This window comes from Microcaecilia unicolor, chromosome 1 (genome assembly GCF_901765095.1).
Source record: "Microcaecilia unicolor chromosome 1, aMicUni1.1, whole genome shotgun sequence".
In the NCBI taxonomy this organism is placed as follows: Eukaryota; Metazoa; Chordata; class Amphibia; order Gymnophiona; family Siphonopidae; genus Microcaecilia; species Microcaecilia unicolor.
In genome coordinates, this window is record NC_044031.1 from 382,259,743 (window position 1) to 382,278,850 (window position 19,108).

Genomic DNA, 19,108 nt, shown 5'->3' on the forward strand with positions numbered 1-19,108 from the left:
AAAAAAATAAATGGAAGAAAGCTGAAAGGAAGATAAATGTCAGAAATGGATATAGTAGAGAAGGAGAAGACAGGAAGAGGAAGAAGAATGACAAATGGACAGGAGACCCTGGAAAGCAGAAATAAGGGAATGGGACCAAGATAATTACTAAAAGGAAATGGCCAGACAACAAAGGTAGATAAAGATAGCCAACTATGTATTAAGTAAATCTAATAAAAAAGATATCCCCTTATTTTACATTTTTTTATTTTTACTTTTTAATTTAGTGATTGGAATATGTTAGTGTTTGCTGTATCATTTATTAAAACAGTCACCTGATGTGGCCACATTTCTTTCGCCCACAGGTTGCATCAAGGATAAAAACCGGTACATAAATAAACATATGAATTAAAATTATACAAATCATAAATAGTACAGATAAAATTAATACAAATCAATATAAATGAAATCAAAGCAATGATAAAACACCAACAGTGAGATCTAAGATACTAACATATATATTCTCAACCCAAAGTGATCGAATGTTCAAAGTGTCTGCCACATGTATTAATCACACATCAAAAACAAAATAAATATGAGACTAAATCAATTTGAATGAAAACATCCACTACTGAAACGCACAAAGTGAGATGTAGTATATTGACGTCTATACTCTTATGCAATAGTGACGTGGAGGGGCATAACTGAATGGGGCCGGCCATCTATATGGGCGGCCATCTCTAAGGCTGGCCCCGTAAAGCGGCCATCTTTCGTTTCGATAATACGGTCAGGGCCGGCCAAATCTCAACATTTGGGCCAGCGTTAGAGATGGCCGCCATTGGTTTCCGCCAATAATGGAAACTAATGGCGGCCATCTCAAACCCGGCCAAATCCAAGTCATTTGGTCACTGAGGAGCCCTCACATGCCAGGACACCAACCGGGCATCTTAGGGGGCACTGCAGTGGACTTCACAAATTGCTCCCAGGTGCATAGCTCCCTTACCTTGTGTGCTGAGCCCCCCAAACCCACTACCCACAACTGTATAGTGCTGGGCAGACTTATACGGTCTGTGCCCTGAAGAGCACACGTACAAATCAAAGTAAGGTATACACAAAAAGCAGCAAATATGAGTTATCTTGTTGGGCTGACTGGATGGACCGTGCAGGTCTTTTTCTGCCGTCATCTACTATGTTACTATGTACAACACTACCATAGCCCTTATGGGTGAAGGGGGACACCTACATGTGGGTACAGTGGGTTTTGGGAGGGGGGTTGGAGGGCTCCCATTTACCACCACAAGTGTAACAGGTAGGGGGGGATGGGCCTGGGTCCGCCTGCCTGAAGTGCACTGCAGTACCCACTAAAAACTGCTCCAGGGACCTGCATAGTGCTGTGATGGAGCTGGGTTTGACATTGACATTTGAGGCTGGCACAAAAATGTTTACAATTTTTTTTTGGGTGGGAGGGGGTTGGTGACCACTGGGGGAGTAAGGGGAGGTGGTCCCCGATTCCCTCCGGTGGTCACCCGGTCAGTTGGGGCACTTTTTTGAGGCTTGGTCCTAAAAATAAATGGACCAAGTGAAGTCGGCCAAGTGCTCGTCAGAGCCGGCCTTCTTTTTTCCATTATCGGCCGAAGCCGGCCATCTCGAAACCACGATCCTGTCCTGCCTTCCGTACCCTGCCGAAACGCCCCCATGAACTTTGGCTGGCCCTGCGACGGAAAGCAGTTGAAGCTGGCCAAAATCGGCTTTTGATTATACCAATTTGGCCGGCTTTAGGAGAAGGCCGGCCATCTCCCGATTTGTGTCGGAAGATGGCCGGCCTTCTCCTTCGAAAATAAGCAGGAAAGGGTGTTCTAATGAGTTGTTTGCTAGAGATCAGATATTCATGAATGAATTTGGCATCTGTCTCAAGATGAGTTACATTCAGGTACAGTAAGTATTTTCCTGTCCCTGGATGTCTTACAATCTAAGCTTGTACATGAGGATAGTAAGCAGCGGCGGGATTTAAACCCTGGCTTTCCCAGTTTTCAGGATTTCTGTTACAATGCTGCTGAGCATCACTGTTTGCATGGCCAACAAGATGGTGCCGGACTGGTGAGCTAGGGCTGACTGGGAGCCAAGTGTTAAAGTACCTACATATATTTCCAGAATATTGTAAATACTATTCTGTCTAATATGTTATATTATTTTGGCCCACTATTTTTATTTTTAGTACATAATTCCTTAGAGCGTGTTCAGTGTGCATGTTATAGTCAGTAACAGAGGTAGTAGGGGGAGGCAGCTGCACCAGAAACACAGTGAAGGACTCCTTCCCTGCTGCATTCAAAAGTGCACTCACTGTCCCATTTCTGCTGACATGGGATATTAGCTCACTCCACCACACCCTAAACCACCCCAGTTTAGGTTCCCAAACAGCTGAGTCACCAGCTGGCTATGAAGGAGGCCCACAAATGTATGTTAGCCTAGAGCCCAAAACAGCGTTAAAATGGCCCTTCCCTGCATGGTTTTGAACCTCCAGCATATGAATCAGAGTATTTAAACTTACAACCAGAGGAAAAGGAACCAGGGGGCCCCGTCTTCTGCTAGCTCAGTGCTGAACCATTTGCTTTGCCCAAGAATGGAATCCTGAGACCTCAGATATGAAACCTGAGTTTGCTGTGTTGGTGGTAGCAAGTGCTGAATTCTCAGAAGCACTGCCATGCCTGAACAGGCAATGGAACGAGCAAGTGGATGTATAAGATATTGCCCCTTTTTTTTCTTCCCTCCTCCTATTTGCTCTCTGAAGAGACTGGTGTGGTTTCTAAAGCACATGCACCGCTCTGTTTTTGCATGACTCTAATGCTGTCCCAACAGAAACACTTTTCTCCGCGACCCATCGGGTGCTGGAACTCTCCACTTCACCCCCTACAGATCATGTCCCCAGAGCTCAGGGCACTACTCACTGTTTCCTCCTGACTCTGCACACTTCTAGTTGTGCACTCCATCTTGTGCAGTCTGGTCAGAATCTCATCCCGCTCTTCCTCCAGGGCTCGAACTTTTTTCCGGTACACATCTTTCTCCAACAGGCTCTGAGAGTACTGCAGCTGCATCTGGTCCAAGGCCTGGATGGCCTAAAACACACACACAAAAAAAATCACAGGAATTTCAGGGGCATAGAGGGATGGAGACAGTCTTCTCCCTGTCAATATGAGAGAGTGCTGTGGAAGTTAGAGAGATGGAGACAGCCTCCCCCCTGTGTGTGTGAGAGAAAAACTGCTCTATGAGTTACAAGTATAGAGACAGTCCCCCTCCCAGTGTGAGACAGAGAGTGCTCTGGGATTTATAGACAGCCTCCTGGATCTGAGATGAAATTACTCTGGGAGTTAGAGGGATAGAAACAGTCTCCTCCATGTGCAAGAGACAGAGATTGCTTTGGAAGTTAAAGAGATAGACAGTGTGAGACAGATAATGCTTTGGGGATTAGAGGGATGGGGACAGTGCTCTCCTTGTATGGGACAGAGTACTCTGAGAGTTAGAGGAATGGGGATGATCCCTCCCAGCAACATTAGAAATCAGAGGTCACCTGGTCTTGCTCCTTCTCAATCTCTTGTAGTTGACTCAATACAGTCTTCATTCGTTGCTTGTAGAGTTCAGAGTCCTTCTGCAGGCTCCGGTGCTGCAGTTGCAAATCTTCCAGCTCATGAAGATACTGTGCAAAGAAATAAATGAATAATCCCATCTCTGGACAGCACCCTGTGAAGAATAAACGCTGCCCCCCTGTAGGAAGCTACAACTCCCTCTTAATGACACTCCCTCATTGTGGCAGAACCACCTTAAACCTCACATTATCACCTGGAGAGAAGAGACATGGGAAGGTTGGAGCTAGGAGGGCATGGTCCAGGAAGCATAAAACCTCAGGGCCCAGATAGGTTGAAGAGCACCAGAGGAAAGCAGCAAAGCCCCATACCATACACCTCCACCACATATGTGTAAACTGCAGCTGCAACAGTCAAGTAGGTCAAATTCAACTTGGGACCTTGCAGAACTGTATCCTTGAACTGGCTGGCCGGTGAATGTTATTGGCTAGAGACAGGACTGGTATCTCTGATCACCCAGGCCAGAGTCAAGTGTGCTGAGAGACAGTAGTGCATGTTGTGGCCCTGCAGAAGCAGGCCATGAGAGGAGATTCCTACTAGACAATGACACGGGGATGGGGACCCGCAGTAACCAAGGGGATGGGGATGGGGACAGAGCCTGCAGGGACAGGGCAGGGACAGATCCCATGGGGATGGGGCAGGGATGGGGATAGATCCCATGAGGATGGGGACAAACTTTGTCCCCATGTCACTTTCTACTTTGAAGCCTGTTAAATCAACTGGACTGTTACTTATGTTTGATTGATGCAGACGACAATATTTTTATTTTTTGGAAAAACAAGCAAACATGCTGGCCACAGCTAGCAAAATTTGCTTAAGGGATCCTATACATAATTCTACCAGCACATCTCCTAAGAAGACATCTTCTAGTGCAGGAGGGACTGAGGAAGACAGGAGAGCTAGACTGAATCCTGAGATTGTTGATGACTTCTTATTCATCCACATGTTAAAAATCATAACAGTGCTTCATAGGGCATATTTCTCCCCTCTAGGGCATACAGAATGGGTTGTATTTTGTACTCCTGGACATTTTAACAGGGTGGATTAGGATTCCTTGGGGTAGTAGAAGTCAGCTATTGTTGGGGTTGGAAGGGTAGAGGGTGGTGGTGGTGGCAGGGTTTATTATAGTTGCTCGTTGTTATTATTTTCTTTTTGTAATTTATACACAACAGTTGCATAGCATAATGTTCTTTTTTATACTTTAATTAAAAAACTTTAAATATACGAGGCTTCTGCAGATGAGGACAGAGCCCATGGGGATGGGGTGGGGACGGAGACACGGCCTGCGGGAACAGGGCGGGGACGGAGACAGAACCCATGAGGATGGGGTGGGGACGGAGACAAATTTTATCCCCATGTCATTCTCTAATTCCTACATCCAAGGACTAGCTTTTTATGTTTATTTTCTTCCGTACCTGAAAGCCACACAGGACCCCTTATCTGGCACCTTTAATAAATATTATTTTTGATCACCTTAACCCGCTGTGTGGCTCTGCTTTATCTGAGCTCCAGGTCCACCCTCATTCACATTACCACATATTCTGGCAGCTGTGGTTCTCAGAGCTTACCCTGCTAGAAGAATCCAGAATCTTTAGCCTCCTGGGCTCTGGAACTTGTAGGATTACCATGCAGGAAAATCAGGCTAAAGGGACTACCGTGCTCTAGCTAGGAACTGGAAGAAGTATAGTCAGTGCTGGACATGTAGGCTTTATTTTTGGTTAGTTAGGTTACAATGAAAACATGGAAAGGCTACTCCAGGCTTCAGTTGAAGGCCAGCAGCAGCTGCAACAAGTGATGCAATGGAACAACAACAGGCTACACACTCTGGTTCTGGTGTTACTGAAAATCATACCAGAGGATAACCTAGACTACTTTTTGACAAATTTGAGAGAACCGCTCACCTGGCTGGTTGGTCGGAAGCATCATGGATTGCTTACTTAGGAAACCTACTAACCAATAACAGCCAAACTGTGTTTCAAGATATCCACTTCAACAGCATGGCCACCAGTGGTGTATCTGTACAAGGTGCATCTGTTGTGTATGCACCCACTGTCCCCTCAGTGTGGATGCTAGAGTAAGGCTTGGAACGCACTGAAAGCACCAGGATAATGTTTGGAATACATGAAGAGAGGCTACTGGAGCACCAGAATAAGGCTTGAAATTCCTTGAGAGAGCAATTGGAGAGCCAGAATGAGGCTTGAAATACACAGAGAGGCAGCCAGAGGGCTCACAGTTGGAAGATCGCACTGTCACACCCCTGTCAAAACTTCCTGGCTATGCCACTGGGCTGCACACAAGAAGCCTATTGACAATGATTTTGAAAGAGATCTCTACAAGCAAATAAGAGCCCCCAGAGTGTTTTTTTACAGGCTTAAATAAGTAGCCTGGATATGTCTGCAACCGGAGGGCAAGACTGACCTGATGATAGTGGGAGTCATTATCCTTTAGCAGTTCCTTGAGGGGATGACCTTGTCTATGAAACAATGGGTGAGGCAATACCTTAAATCAACACCAGAGAGCACCTTAGATTTAGATTATTCATAACCCGCCCTTATCCAGAGCAAGGTACAAAATACACTCATAAAACTCACATAAAATAAAAAAACAAACTACAAGAAAAAAATAATAATAATCCAACAACAACAAAAAAAATCCATATTCAGAAATTTAGAAAGTCCAAAAATACCAGAAAGCTTTTACAAAGTAGGAGCAAAAAAAGCCAGACACATCAAATGACGCTTTAACTTGTGCATAAATGTCAGCAAATGTTTTTCATGTTTCAGTCCAGTTGGCAAATGATTCCATTCAAAGGGTCCAGCAATGGAAAAAGATCCTCTCCTTGTAACATCTAAGCGAAATTAATTTATAGCAGGAACAATTAGATTTCCAGCAGTCACAGACCACAACTGTCTCAAAGGAACATAGTGCTTAATAACGTTCCTCAAACATACAGCAGTATCATGATATAGTACTCAATGATTAAGACAAAATATGAAGGTAAATCCCTCCAATACTAAAGGAAACATTGGAACATCTCATGAAGAAGATGGCTCGATCACTTGTGTTTTACGGTACAGCAATGATGCCTACAAGATAGCTAAAATACTCAGAGAACATTGGAGTATATTACAGACTTTACCAACATTTAAAAATCAGAAGATATGTTTTGCATATAGTAGATCTCAGAACTTAAAAGAACTTTTATGTCCTTCCCTGCTGCCTATGCAGAGGCTTTCAACTCCCACTTTTGGAGGACATAAAAGCTGTGGGGGCTGTTGCATGTGTGACATTATGTTAGAAATAGAGGTGTTTACACACCCGGTCACTTTACGCGAGTTTGTCTTAAAAGTAAATACTAACTGTAAATCGGACTTTGTAGTATATTGTCTGGTTTGCCCATGTAACAAGCTATATATAGGGCAGACCTCACGTACACTATACGTTCGCCTAATCAAGCATCGTAGTGTGTTTAATACTAACAAAGCTGTCACTCCACTTGCTTATCATTGTGCATTAATGCAACATTCCTTTTCTGAATTCAAATGTTTTGTTTTACAACAGATAGAGACCTCCCCAGTAAGGATTAGAGTTAATAGAAAACGAATTCTATTCCAGTGTGAACAGAAGTGGATACACCGTTTGAACTCACTGGTTCCAGTGGGTCTCAACGGTAAAATTGAATGGGGCCATTTCTTTTAGATATAGGTGATGGGACCCTTTAATAAAAGAGATCACGAGTTGTGTTCAGTTGATGTTTAGATTGTCTGCAAGCTGATTGGTCAGGTCATACTTTGGCGTCTGACGTTATTCAGCATTTAAGTTGCAGAGGCCATTTTTTCTTTTACTGGCCCGCTGAAGCTGAAGTCTCTTACAGTTAAGGTTCTTAAAAGAATTGTTATAAGATCGAATAAGTACCGTACTGTTTGGTTGGGTGCTTTGACAATTTTTTCACCTTTATAGATTGACGCAGACCATGTGACCCTGAGGCAGGCAACGAAATGCTGGCCACCGTTGGTCATGGTCTTATTCAGCGTCTTGGGAGTTCAGATGAATTTAAGCTAAGTGTTATTCTTTAAATCGATTTTCAAGTAAAAGAAAAGTAGTAAAAGAAAAGTTTGTAGAGGTGACTGCCGATGATGAAGCAGCCCAGCCCCTGCGAGCTTTCAATTGTGTAGCCGGGGGCTTCGTGAGGCGTCACCTCTTGCACTCATAAATTTGAAATACGTTCAGTTGAATTGTCAGTTGATTTTTGACTGTTTCTCTCCATCGATTTATATTATAGTACTCAATGAATCATCATCAACAACTTGAATTTCACCCTGAATACTACCAGCAGCCAGCCCAATCGCTTTAAATAATTTGAAATATGATCATATTTCTGCAAGCCAAAAATAAGGCATATTGCCGAATTCAAAACAATTTGCAGAGATTGGGTACAGGCTGCAGGCAGTCCAGGATATATGCAATATATGCAATAGTCAATACCAGATAGCACCATAGCTTCCACAACTCTCACAAAATCAATCATAGGAAGAGACATCGTAACCTACTTAAGAGGCGCAGTTTAAGAAATGAGATGCAATCAGGTATTGAATATGCGACCCAAAAGAGAATGCAGAGTTAATCAGTACCCTCAAAGTCCACACCTCAGACAAAGCTTTCACAAGTGCGCCTGAAAAAAACACAGACTCAGGAAATACCAGGCTCTGCTTAATTCTGTTTTTTTGACATTCAACTTCAAACAATTATTTTCCAACCATAGTTGAACTTTCTCAAACACAATTTGCTTTCAAAGAATAGCATCACACACACTCTCAGTAACTGGGGGAAAAAAAACCTGTATATTATCCACATAAATGTGGAAGGATACTCCTAGTGATCTCAACAAATGACCCAAAGGCCTCAGGTAGATATTAAAGAGCACAGCAAATAACACAGATCCCTAGGGAACACCTGTGTCGAGAAAATGTGATACAGATCATCTCCCACAAGCACTCTGTTTCCTCCCCTTGAAATATGATTGAAACCACAACTACACTGTTCCTTGTATACTGCAAACACTAAGACGATTTATCACTATCTCATGATCAATAGTATCAAATGCTGCTGATACATCCAGAAATGCGAACAAGTAGCTAACGTGATTATCCAGGCCCAGACATATCTCATCTACTGTCGCAACCATCAAGGTTTCAGTACTGTGCACTTTTCAAAATCCATACTGATTTTCATCTAATAAGTTGTTACACGTTATAAAGAGGGGCATAATCGAACGGGGACGCCTATCACTAAGGGCGCCCATCTCTAAGGACGTCCCGGCGAAGGGGCAGGGAAACTCGTAATATCAAAACAAGATGGGTGTCCATCTTTTGTTTTGATAATACGGTCGGGGATGCCCAAATCTCAACATTTAGGTTGACTTTAGAGATGGTCGACCTAAATGTCGAGATGGACGAACTTAGAGATGGTCGTCCCCGGTTTTCACCCATAATGGAAACCGAAGACGCCCATCTCAAAAACGACCAAATCCAAGTCATTTGGTCGTGGGAGGAGCTAGCATTCGTAGTGCACTGGTCCCCCTCACATGCCAGGACACTAACCAAGCACCCTAGGGGGCACTGCAGTGGACTTCACAAATTGGTCCTAAGTGCATAGCTCCCTTACCTTGGGAGCTGAGCCACCCAACCCCCACCCCCAAAAACCCACTCCCCACAACTGTACACCACTACCATAGCCCTTATGGGTGAAGGGGGGCACCTAGATGTGGATACAGTGGGTTTGTGGTGGGTTTTGGAGGGCTCAATATTTACCACCACAAATGTAACAGGTAGGGGAGGATGGGCCTGGGTCTGCCTGCCTGAGGTGCACTGCACCCACTAAAACTGCTCCAGGGACCTGCATACTGCTGCGATGGGCCTGAGTATGACATTTGAGGCTGGCATAGAGGCTGGCAAAAAAAGTTTTTAAAGTTGTTTTTTTTTCATGGTGGCAGGGGGTTAGTGACCACTGGGGGAGTCAGGAGAGGTCATCCCTGATTCCCTCCGGTGGTCATTGGTCAGTTTGGGCACTTTTTTGAGACTTGGTCGTGAAATAAAATGGACCAAGTAAAGTCGCCCAAGTACTCATCAGGGATGCCCTTCTTTCTTCCATTATCGGCCGAGGACGCCCATCTCTTAATCACGCCCCAGTCCCGCCTTCGCTAGGGTGCCGACACGCCCCCATGAACTTTGGTCATCCTCATGACAGAAAGCAGTTGGGGACACCCAAAATCGGCTTTCAATTATGCCGATTTGGGTGACCCTGAGAGAACGATGCCCATTTCCCAATTTGTGTCGAAAGATGGGCGCCCTTCTCTTTCGAAAATGCCCCTGAAAGTCTTCCAATTGTACATAAGCTGAGTACTCCAATAATTTAGCTAATTCCAGTAGAGATAGGCCTATAGTTAGCCAAATCATATAGACCCACTTTATAATCTTTCACCACTGGCCCACAGTTGACACCTTTAGGTCTTCTGGAATAAACCCACATGATAAAAAACAATTCACAATCTGAACTAACAATGGCGCCAGCAATGATCCAAAGTTTTTTTCACAACATCACCTACTGTCCCTGTTGGTTGACATTTGCTAAGGCCACATAACAGTTCTCATTCCTTTACAGGTAAGAAATCCTCCCATTTATCATTTTGAGTGCAAATTGTTCTCTATATATCTTTAACGCCAGAGAAAGAAGCTACAAAATTTTGAACTTTCTGAATAAAGTAATTCGCATGCTGTTCCGGTAGAAAAGGAGAAGTAGTACCAGCAGCATTAACTACATCCTATGTAAGTGACCATACGATAGAAAACAACTCTTTAGGACAATTCATTGATTCTTTAATGTGTTTGTTCCCTGCTATTCCTCACCTTGAACATGGCTGAGTTCTTCTCCCATGTGAAACCAGAGCCGGCACCTTCCAAGTACAAGAAGTGAGCTGGGAGTCCCAGGAAAAGAAGAGAGAAGGCAGGGACCAAGAGCTCTAAGGATAAGAAGCCGCTTTCTAGCCTGACGTCTCAGAAAAGAGGGTTGGAGCAATGGTGGCCCGCTATGCCAAGAACCGCTGGCCCGGTCCCAAAAACCACACTCTCGCACCTGTTTCAGATTTGGGGAGCAAGGCCTTACAGTTCACCTTTATTTACTATACTGCAAATAATATAAATATCTAAGTGATTTACATTATAATTGTAAAAGAAAGTAAAGAAAGAAGAAGAAGAAAGAAAACAAAACAAAAGGAGGCCTAGGTTACATTAATCTACAGAGTTGCACGGGGACAGAAATCTTACCCATCCCCGCCCGTCCCCGCTAGAATCTTACCCGTCCCCATCTGTCCCCGCTGGAATCTTACCCATCCCCACCCATCCCCGCAAAAATTTAACCCATCCCAACCCGTCCCCACCCGTCCCCGCAAGAATTTAACCCATCCCCACCCATCCCCGTAAGAATTTAATGGTACATAAAAGAAAATTCCAGTCAGCTCCCTCAGTCTCTCTCTGGATTTGAGCCACAGCACTGTAGGCAAGGAAGGAACGGAAGTTGGAACACTGGTGCGCACATGTAAGACTTGTCTCCGATTCACTTGCACTGTGTGCTGAGAGGTCACCACATGCATGTGCCAGTAGGTCAGGTGACATCTGATTCTCGTGCCTGTGTCAGAGCTGAGGTCTGTGCACCAGCCTGGTAGCAAAGAGGATTAATAGTAACATAGTGAGTGACAGCAAATAGACCTGAACGGTCCATCCACTCTGCCAATAGTCACACTCATGATCAATTCATCATTAAATCAACGAGTGTGATATTATATACTTGATTATGGTCTTTCTTTCATGTTTCTGGAACAAAGACCACAGAAGTCTATCTGGCCCTATCCTTATGTTCCAACTACTGGAGTTGCCGTTGAAGCCCACTCCAGTCTATTCATCTTCTCATTTGTGGGACACAGACCGTAAAAGTCTGTCCAGCACTGTCCTCATGTTCCAGCCACTGAAGTTGCTGTCTAAGCCCTTTCCAGCCCATCCTAAACCAGATTGCCATGTATGAGCCACAGACCATACAAGTCTGCCAGGTATCAGCCCTAGTTCATCACAGCCAGAGTCGCCATCTAAGCGTCACTTGACACATCCACACACATGCTGCCATTTAAGGTTAGGTTTTATATAACTTCCATTTTCTAATTAGAGATCCTCTGTGTTCACCCCACACCTTTTTGAATTCCGTCATCATTTGTGACTCTACCACCTCCTTAATGGAAGACTTTCCACATTTGTGCTGTTAAAGCAAGAAGAAGAAGAGGAGGAGAAGACAGCACCCAAAGAAATTGATATTCGGTAGATGAGAGGCTGGTGCAGGTGCAGCTTACACTTCTACGAGAAGACCGCAGAACTGTTTCCATCCCCGCGGGAACCCCACAGGAACTGCCTCCGTCCCCACGGGACCCTCGCAGAGCTGCTTCCATCCCCACGGGAACCCTGCAGGAACTGCCTCCGTCCCCGCGGGAATCCCGCGGGTTCCGCGGGATTCCCGCAAACCCCGTTCCCGTGCAGCTCTCTACATTAATCTATTAATAAATGGGGAAGCAAAAAATATATGAGGAGTCAAAATTAAACAACCATATTAAGATACAAAAAAAAGGGAGGGAGTGAAAAGTGACAGGACGATGGAAGTGATGCTGTAGTGGGGAAAAGTCATTTAGAAACAAATGGGGTATCTAATAATGATAATTGATAGGCTACAGTGAAATAGTATGTCTTTAATAAAGCCTTAAAGTTTTTACATGATAATTCAGAATGAAGGTCTAAAGGCAGAGAGTTCTATAAAGTTTATGGTGCAGGAAGAGCGGGCAGAATTTGAGTGTATTTGCAGAAAAGAAGGAACTACTAGCAGATAAGATGTGAAAAACGGAGTGCACACACTGGAGTTTAGGGAATAAGAAAACTGAAAAGAAATTATGGGATTCTGGAATGTAGAATTTGATGAGCGAGAGCAATGATTTTAAACTGGATCCTGTAAAAGATAGGAAGCCAGTGTTCTTTTATCAGAAGAGCAGAGGCACTATCAAGTTTTTTGCACCATAAATCAATTTAACTGCTGTGCTTTGGACCACTTGAAACCTACAAAGCTGATATTGGGGTAGACCGTAAAGAAGAGAATTACAATAATAAAGCTGAGACTAATTCAATAATGAATCAGCAATCCAATAGAGGCTAAGTCAAAGAGAGTGAGCTATATGTATTTGTCTGAGTGTACAAAATGGTTTCTGTATCAGTGACGAGATATGAGGAGCAAATGTAAGATGACTGTCTAGGGTAACTCCAAGGATTTTAATTGTATCTTTAAGTGGGATCTGGACGTTATGACTCATTGGAAGAAAAGGAAGTGTGACAGGGCTGACAGAAGAAAAGAAAACCACTACTGTTTTTCCATTTGGTTAGCTGAAAGCCAGTCAGAAATAAGGTCAAGTTTTTGTGAAATACCAGAAATTATTTGAGAGAACAGGATTGAAGAGGAAACAAATAACTGAATATCATCAGCGTACATAAAAAAAAAAAAAGAAAAAAAAAAGAAATTCCAAATGATAGAATCAAAAAGAGCTAAAGATGAAAGAAAGATAATAAAAAGCATTGGGCCCAAGATTGAGCCCTGAGGAACCCCACAACTTAATGATTTAAATAAAGAATTAAGCCACTGGATCTGAAGTGTTCTACCTCATAAATATGAATAAAACCATGACAAAACTTTTCCAGATATGTCTAGTTGCATGTCAATGAAAAAGGATTTTAATGGTGAACCAAATCAAATGCAGCACTAACAGGGTCGTGCCCCCCTGCAGACTATCAGTTGGTGCCCCCCCCCCCCCCCCCCGTCTCGCTTCTTCATTAGATGTTTCTCCATTGCTACCTGTCTTTCCTTTAGACTGAAAACTACAGGCCCAGCCAGACCTGACAAAAGGGTCTACCACACCCTTCAATGTCAAGCATATACTAGAAAACTGTAAATTAGCTTACACAGGAAAGCAGTTTAAAAAAATAAACACAATTCCTGCTGTTTCTTAACACTGCTCTCCAGAGAAAGCACTGCCTTTATAAAGAGGCTTTTCAGTGGGACTTAGCCTATTAAAAACTATTAGCATAATTAGGAATGGCCAGCCCTTGTAACTGCAGAGACCTAAGCTTTGATTATGCATGTTCCTGTCTTTGTTACAGTGGGGGGGGGGGGGTCTCTTCATCTCATTTACACAGTCTGACCTCCCTGGCTCACTGGGAGCCCAGTCTCTTGGAGACTGCTATACATTGCAAAATAAGATAGCAGATGTAAATTCTCAAAGTGGACATATTCCAAACACTAAAATGAAAATAAACGATTTTTTTCTACCTTTGTTGGCTGGTGACTTTCTTTTTCTGATCATGCTGGCCCAGTATCTGATTCTGTTGCTGGTATCTGTCCTCTTAACTCTGTTTCCAGGGCTTCCTTTCCACTGTATGTATCCCTCATTGATAAGTCTCTGACTCTAAAGTTTAGCAATTTCATTAAAGCAAAATGTATTTTCAAATATCACAAACTCTCCCTATCCAAGAAGAATGTTTTATATAAAACAAACACACAAAAAAAGCAATCAGATTTTTACTTACCAGCTATTCTACACTATACGTCAGCTAAACTTCCTCTTTGAACCTCAGCCAATTAAATGGATTTTAGCTGTAGCTATGATAATTATGTACACATCATTGCAGTCATGCCCTCCTCTCAGTGTACATGCTCAAAATACAAAAACTTTGAACCACTTACAGATAACAATTACACTATTTATTTTTTATTTCTCCCCAGTCTCACTTGCACATCTGCCTCCAAACATGTTCTCTTTAATTTGAATGTTGTTCCAGCTCACCCTGAATGAAAGTTGTTCACACACCAAAGCCATAAATAGCTGCTGGTTGTGCTCTTTGAAGCAGCTTTAGCAGAGCAGCGTGTCTGTCTCAGCACTGTTGGGCTACCTTCACTTCCTGATGCGGGAAGGGCAGGGGAGAGAGGAGAATCACAACTTCAGGTAAAAGATTTTTGCAAGTGAGTGGTGCCCTCTAGAGGTCGGCGCCCCCCTGCGTTGCTTACCTCGCTTACCGTGTCAGCACGGCCCTGAGCACTAAGGTATAAGGATACTAAAAGTACTTCATTCCCTTGATCTAAGCAGATGCGCAGATGCGTACTGAATTAACCAATGTTAATATATATTTTAAGTTGTCTAAATCCAGTTTGATAAGGATGTAAAGCACTAGTTTTGTCTAAGAAAGACCACCTTTTCAGTTAATTTTGATAAAAAAACGAAAGTTGAGATACTGGACGAAAGTTTAAAGGGTCTGAACTATCGGCGTGAATATTCTCTTGTGAAGGGAAAACTATGGAATTTTTCCATACTGAAGGAAAAGCAACAGTATTAAGGCTTGATGATATAATAGAGTGAAGTTGTGGAAGACGAGAGTCACAAATCTATTTTAAGAAAGGGACAGCCAGGAATTAAATGAAGAAGTTATGGATGTAAACATGGTATCCCTGCATGCTTGCAGTTTTGTGGAAGCTTCCCAACCCGAGAGCAGGAACTGTGTGCTGCAAGTCGAATTAAGTGGGAACCACTACCAGGCCCTGATAGATTCCAGCAGTGTAAAGACCCTTGTTTGGAGGGAAATAGTCACCCGACTGCAAGTGAACTATGAATGGACTATGACATTGCCATGTGCGCATGGGGACCAGAGACAGTATCCTAGAGCTCAATTATCCTTCAAAATGCCATTCGGACAAGCTCAATTGGAGGTGGCGGTCTTGCCTTGGATCCCCTACCAGTTGTCCTGGGCCAAGGTTTCCCAAACTTTGGATCCATCAGGGCCCACCTAACTCTTGGCCTGAAAAAGGAAAATGATCTTTTTCCAAGATTTTCCCCTTAGGAGATCCTGATGTATAGAGAACCCAAAACTGCCTAAACCTTGCCATCTGTGGTGGTTAGAGAAACTGCACTGCCCTATGAATGTAGGAGCTGCAGATGATGAAGACCAAGGACCAGGTGAAGATGTACAGGACCCTTTAGACAATCTGCTTCAGGGGAATGGAGAAGGAACCACAGGAAATTTTAAGAGGGCTCAATCAGAGAAAGAATCCTTTAGAGAAGCATGGGCTGAGCTTATAAGTATAGATGAGAACCCTGTGGGCAACTAAGACCCCTCTAATGTAACCTCCCTTCCCCCCGGATTACATATTGAAGAATGAGTTATGTTTATTCTAAAATTTGATATACTGCTTTAGCTAATAAACGATCAATGTAGTGTACAGTAATAATTCCAAATAGAATAGGAATGGAAGAGAACTCAAATTAAGACAGGAAAGATCACATACATACAAACAACATAAACAATTTATATAAGCAGAGATAAATCAATTAGAATTAAACACTAGATGTGGGCTGCTTCTCTAGGAAACTGTACAGGCTGTGCCATAGAAGCCAACTTTTCAAAATGATTGGGGGTGCTGAACACAACCCAATATTCTCCCTCCACCTACCACCACCAAAAAAGAAATAGTCCTAGATTGCATTCAAAGATAACACAAGGTTCCATTTCCTGAACTTTAGCGTGCACAACATACAACTAGCACACGATCACCTGTTAGGAGATTACTTGGGAGAGGAAAGTATCCTGGCCCTGCCCAGTTTTTCTGGCCTGATGTATACAAACAAATAGCACATTTCTGTCCATCCTACCCAGTTAAGCAGTCCTACAAGTGTTCCACTTGCCTCTCTCGTGCCCATGCCCATGATCAATACCCTATTCGACAGGGTGGCTATGGACTTCATGGGCCCAATTGAACAAACAACCCATGGTAACAAGTACTTCTTAGACATTTTAAATTATGCCATTCACTAACCAGAGGCCACTGCGTTGCACAATATGAAGATTACCACAGTAGCCCATGCCCTATGGAAGGTCTCCTCCCGCATGGGGATTCCTACTGAGATCCTCACTAACCAGTGCACAACTTTTATGTCTCAAGTCAGGAAACAAGTGTGTGCCCTGCTAAAAGTAAAGACCTTATGAACATCAGTATATCATCCACAGACAGATGTTTTGGTGGAATGCTTTAACAGGACTCTCAAGTAAATGTTGAGAACATTTGTGGTTTAAGATTTAAAAACTGGAACACTCTGCTCCCATATATATTATTTGCTGTCCTGGAATTGACTCAAAGTTCAACAGGGTTCTCTTCTTTTGATTTGTTATATGGACAGAGACCTAAAGGAATCCAGGTGTGGTCCAGGAAGCCTGGGAGGAAGAACCTAGCCTGGGGAGGAACTTGGCATACATGCCCACCATGCAGGAGATACTGGAGGAAAGCAGGCAAGGCTGCCAAACTGTTTAGAGAAGGCTGAGTTGGGACAAACCTGAGCTTACAACCAGAAGACCATCCAGAGAACCTTCCAACCAGGGGATAGAGTTGTAGTCCTTCTGCTGTCATCGGAAAGCAAACTACTATGCAGGTGGCAAGGGCCTTACGAGATAGTAGAGAAGACAGGATGTGTCAATTGTAAGGTGAAACAAGAGAAGAAAAGCAAAGGTCTTCCACATCGATCTGTTAAAGAAATGGGTTTTGGTGACTGCGGCGCTGCTCCAAGAAGACAACTGTTCTGACACAGGCCAAAACTCTGCAGCTGTCAGCTTCACAGTTGATCCGTCAGAACAAGGACGTATTCTCCAGCATACCAGTTTGAATCTATCTTGCATCCCATGATGATAGCACCAATCCCGGTATGATAGTCCAGCAGCATCCATACTGGATTCCAAAAGCCCGTCAGCAGGCTGTAGCAAAGGAAATAGCTAAGATGCTGGAACTGAGGGTTAATGAAGAGTCTGCCAATAATTGGTCATCTCCCATTGTGCTGATTCCTAAACTGAATGGGAGCATCTGATTCTGCATCAATTCCTAGAAAGTGAACACCGTTGTTTCCAAATTGGAGGCCTACCTGATGCCAAGGGTTGATGAACTTACCGAAAAGCTGAGAAGAGCCCAGTTCATTGACAATGAACCTGACCTAAGGATACTGGCAGGTATCTCTCACTCTGGCTGCCAAGGAGAAAACAAACTTTATGGTTCCTCAAGATCTGTTCCAGTTCACCATACTACCTTTTGGCCTTCATGGGGCTCCAGCAACATTCAATGCCTTGTCAACCGCCTGTTAAAGTCACACAATGGTTACATGGCTGTCTACTTGGATGATATCATCATCTACAGTAAAGACTGGAGGACCCACCCAATTCGGAAGGAAGCAGTACTGGATATTTTAAGGACAGCTAGGTTGACAACAAATCCTAAGAAATACTTCCTGGGAGGACAAGAGGTCCAGTATCTAGGGTACTCTGTCAGGAAAGGACAAGTGAGACCCCAGGTCTGAAAGATAGGAGCCATCATGTAAGTACTGGTACTACAGTCCATGAAGCAGGTGCAAGTCTTCTTGAGGCTCGATGGATCCTACAGATGCTTCATTCTGGGGTTTGTCAAGAAATCGGAGCTGCTAACCTGCCTCCTGCAGAAGAAGGCCCCTGAGAAGACTGCTTTTCTGACCCTGAAGAATGCCCTCTGCTCTGAGCTAGTGCTGCCCTTTGTAGTACAGATAGATGTGTCGGATGTTAGGCTCAGGGAAGTTTTAGCCCAAGAAGGTGAAGGACACCCTGTATCCTTTATCAGCCAGAAGCAGGTTCCCAGAGAATGAAACTATGCAGTTATTGAAAAGGAAGCCCTAGTTGTCAAGTGGGCCTTGGAGACGTTCCAGTATTATCTGCTGGGATGACACTTCTTGCTTATTATGGTCATGAACCCCTCAAGTGGATGGCTCACTACAAGGAGTCAAATGAAAGTATCATGCAGTGGTTCCTTGGCCTCCAGCCCTTCAGTTTTGAGGTGCAACACCGGCAGGCTGAGATCATGCAAAAGCTGATATTTTTTTTAAATCTCAGAAGATGGACTCTGACAATGCAGGCACTCAACTAGGCATGGTTGAACTGAGGGAGAGGATATGTGAGAGAGTTTATAGGAAGCTACCACTCCCCCTTAATGACACTCCTTCACAGTGGCAGGACCTCCTTAAACCTCACATTCCCACCCAGGGGGAAAGAGAAAGGGCAGAGCCTGGAGGGCATGGTCCAGGAAGTATAAAAGTCCAGGGCCTAGCTAGGTTGAGGAGCCCCAGAGGAAAGCAGCAAAGTCCCACTCTATACACCTCTACCACATACATGCAAACTGCAGCTGCGACAGTCAGGTAGGCCAAGTTCAACTTGGGAACTTGCAGAGCTGTATCACTGAACCAGCCGGAGGCCAGCCGGTGAATGTTATTAGCTAGAGACCAAACTGGTATCTCTAGTCACCCAGGCCAGAGTCAAGTGGAGTGTGCTGCTTTGCTGAGAGACAGTAGGGCATGCCAT

The 19,108-nt window shown here is 43.8% G+C and overlaps 1 protein-coding gene across 3 annotated transcripts in view; it reads right to left on the reverse strand.

The window, feature by feature from the left end:
- The window catches only part of CARD10 (caspase recruitment domain family member 10), a 188,378-nt gene that overhangs the window by 120,891 nt on the left and 48,379 nt on the right, over positions 1–19,108 (reverse strand). For all 3 annotated transcript variants that reach the window (XM_030210306.1, XM_030210298.1, XM_030210314.1), the window contains exons 7-8: positions 3,545–3,670; positions 2,925–3,092 (exon numbers count right to left, since the gene is read on the reverse strand). In XM_030210306.1, the coding sequence (XP_030066166.1) occupies positions 2,925–3,092; positions 3,545–3,670 (294 nt within the window). The remainder of the gene's footprint in view (positions 1–2,924; positions 3,093–3,544; positions 3,671–19,108) is intronic.